Source organism: Sabethes cyaneus, chromosome 2, assembly GCF_943734655.1.
Source record: "Sabethes cyaneus chromosome 2, idSabCyanKW18_F2, whole genome shotgun sequence".
Classification (NCBI taxonomy): Eukaryota; Metazoa; Arthropoda; class Insecta; order Diptera; family Culicidae; genus Sabethes; species Sabethes cyaneus.
In genome coordinates, this window is record NC_071354.1 from 141,692,296 (window position 1) to 141,695,083 (window position 2,788).

General features: G+C 48.4%; 1 protein-coding gene across 1 annotated transcript; it reads right to left on the bottom strand.

Annotated features, from left to right (window-relative positions):
• Positions 1-301: 301 nt before the first annotated feature.
• On the bottom strand, positions 302-2,365 carry LOC128736098 (fibrous sheath CABYR-binding protein-like). The gene has a single exon (XM_053830578.1). The coding sequence runs from the start codon at positions 2,363-2,365 to the stop codon at positions 302-304; it is 2,064 nt and encodes a 687-aa protein (XP_053686553.1).
• Positions 2,366-2,788: the final 423 nt, after the last annotated feature.

Genomic DNA, 2,788 nt, shown 5'->3' on the forward strand with positions numbered 1-2,788 from the left:
AGCTCTCGTTCGTTTACTTTCAAACCAATCCGATCAGAGACAAGATGAACTGTACAAACGAGCCACTTCGGTGTATTCGAAAAGTGCGAGTAAAAGAATTAGCCTTTCTTGTCCCACAAACGAAATTATTTGACTTGATGAAATTCTTTTAAAACCATAGGATTCCTTAAAAAAAGAAAGGAATGAATTTTTTTTTCTCGCGGTGTATGTGTGAGTCGTATGGCTTAAAAGTACAGAGTCCCTAGTTAAAGTACACTTAAGAGTAAATCGTCTAAGCTGTTTGGTTTCCACTGATTGCTGTTCAAGCGGAAGGGGCGTCTTCGGCGGCAAGGGGTGCAGCAGGCGCAGGCGTTTCCTCCGCCGATGCTTCCGGAGCGGCCGTGGATGAACCAGTTGGTCGGAAGAAATTCTGGACGCCCTGTACTAAGCTTTGAATGGGTCCTGCAGCTGGAGCTGGTTGCTGTTCAGAGTTGCTAGACGGACGATTGAATACGGAACCGACAGCATTCGAGACCTGCTGAATAATGTTGGGACGCGCAGTGGTACTACCTTCCGCGGAGGTTTGTGCGTTTTGAGCGTTCGGGTTTAGAAAGCTTTGAATGTTCTGACCGAGCTGCTGGAACACATTGGGAGCGGCAGTAGTCGCTGCAGATGCTTCGTCATTAGCAATAGGAGCAGCAGCAGCTTCGCCAGTGTTTAAATTCTCTGCTGCCTGTGCGGCACCTGGAGCAGCAGTCGTCGAGCCTCGATTCAGGATTGGTCCAAGTGGACTGTTTTGGATGAGGTTGTTGACTGGTTGAATGATTTGCTGAATTAGATTAGGACGAGCAGTCGTGCTGGCATCATCTTTTACTTCGGCGGCACGAACAACATCCGATGGCTCCTGTTCGACTTCCTTTACCGGGGCTACTTCTTCGACGATGGGTACAGCTGCTCTAACTGCTTCAATTGGTTCTTCAGCAGGCTTTTGTTCCATCTCTGCAACTTTTTCCTCTACAATTGTTTTGACGGCTGGAACTACTTCATTTTCCACGACTGGAAGCGCTTCCTTTTTTTCCTCGGTTATAATAACTTTTGGTTCTTCAGCCTCTGCAGCGGGAAGTGCAGACCGTAGGGATTCCACTGGGTCAATTACTTTTTCCTCCACTGGCACCTCTGGGACCGGCACCTTCTCTTCGGCAGCGTCGGCAGCAATGGCGGGTGCAGCTTGTTCATCAGCAATAACTGCTGGCATGGGAGCTTCATCGGCAGCAGCGTTTTGAACTTCAGCAGCTGGTTCATCGACTTTTTCGGCAGCTGCCTCTTTTTCCGGAAGAGCAACTGCAACTGGCTCTTCGACAGCGACAGCCGGTGCGTTGGATCTTAAGGAATCCACAGCTACTACGGTATCTTGAGCAGCTTTTTCTTCTGCAGCTGGCTCCACAGCAGATTTGGCTTCTGATTCGGGTTCAACAGCGGGTTCTGCGTTAGCAGCTTCAGCCTCTGCCAATTGTTCCAGGAAAGGTTTGATCGGGACTGCCTGAAGGGGTTCAATCTCATCGGCGGCTTTTGAATCTTCTACAACCACAGCAGTCGGTTCTTCAGCAACAACGGATGGTTCGACGCTTTTTAAGGACTCGATTGGACTAACCTCAGCTGCCTTAACGGCGGGGGCTTCAGCCGGAATCTCTGCTGGTTTCTCCTCGGCTTTGTCCAAAATAACTTCAGCAACAGTTCTAACTGCAGGAGCGATGGACTCTTCTTTAACTTCAACAACCTTTTCACTTTCTACGTCGGCTATGGCTGGCTTAGCTTCTTCTTCGTCTACCACGGGAAGAGCGCTGCGCAGTGGGCCTTCGGACTGCACGGGATCCTGGTCCTTTTTTGGCTCATCGACAACAGCCACGGCAGGTTCGACAACTTCCACTACTGGTTCCACATTACGTAACGATTCAACCGCAGCAACCACCTTATCTTCAACGACAGGCTCGACTGCAACTTCCATTTCTTTGACAACAGCGACTGGTTCATCGACTGCTACTACTGGAGAAACACTGCGCAAAGATTCTACGGGTTCCTTATCGGCATTAACGATCGCTTCATCCACGACAACCTTTTCTAAGACCACTGGTTCGACGACTTCGACCACTTTAACAGCAGAACGTTGATTCTCTACTGGTACTACTGAATCTTCGAGGATTGCCTTGGCTGGTTCTTCCTCGACAGCGACAGGAATTTCGGAATTCCGCAATTCAGATACAATTTCTTCCTTGACGAGTTCATCTACGATAGGAACTACATCTTCACGAGCCACTCTGATGATCGATGCACTTAGAACACCGCTGAAGGCCACACAGACCAGTGTGCAAATCGTTAAAGCTTTCATTTCCTGCGACAAGACTTCCAAAAAGGAAAGTCAAAGTGCGTTTCGTTAATTTGGCACAAATAATTCACTAGTAGATTTTAATTCAGTTCCTACACACTATCAGTCAGCCACTTTCGTCACTTCACTTTCGCTCGTATAGTACCGATCGCTGGCTGTCTTGGTATCCCTACTTCGCCCTCGTTGGTGATCGACGACGATCTGCACTTAGCCAATTAATGTCTCCGACTGAATATAAAATGAGAAAGAAGCTCGATTTTATATCACCGTTGGTCGTAAGCCGATGACCCGTTATATTTTTTTCTTTCTTTCCTTTTTTTCGCTTTCCTTTCCCACTTGTGGCAAGGTTCTGTGCAATCAGCATGTTTCCAGTGGCTCGCGTAGGTAAGAAGATCCCAAATCACGACCCTCGTCGCAGCCAGCTCG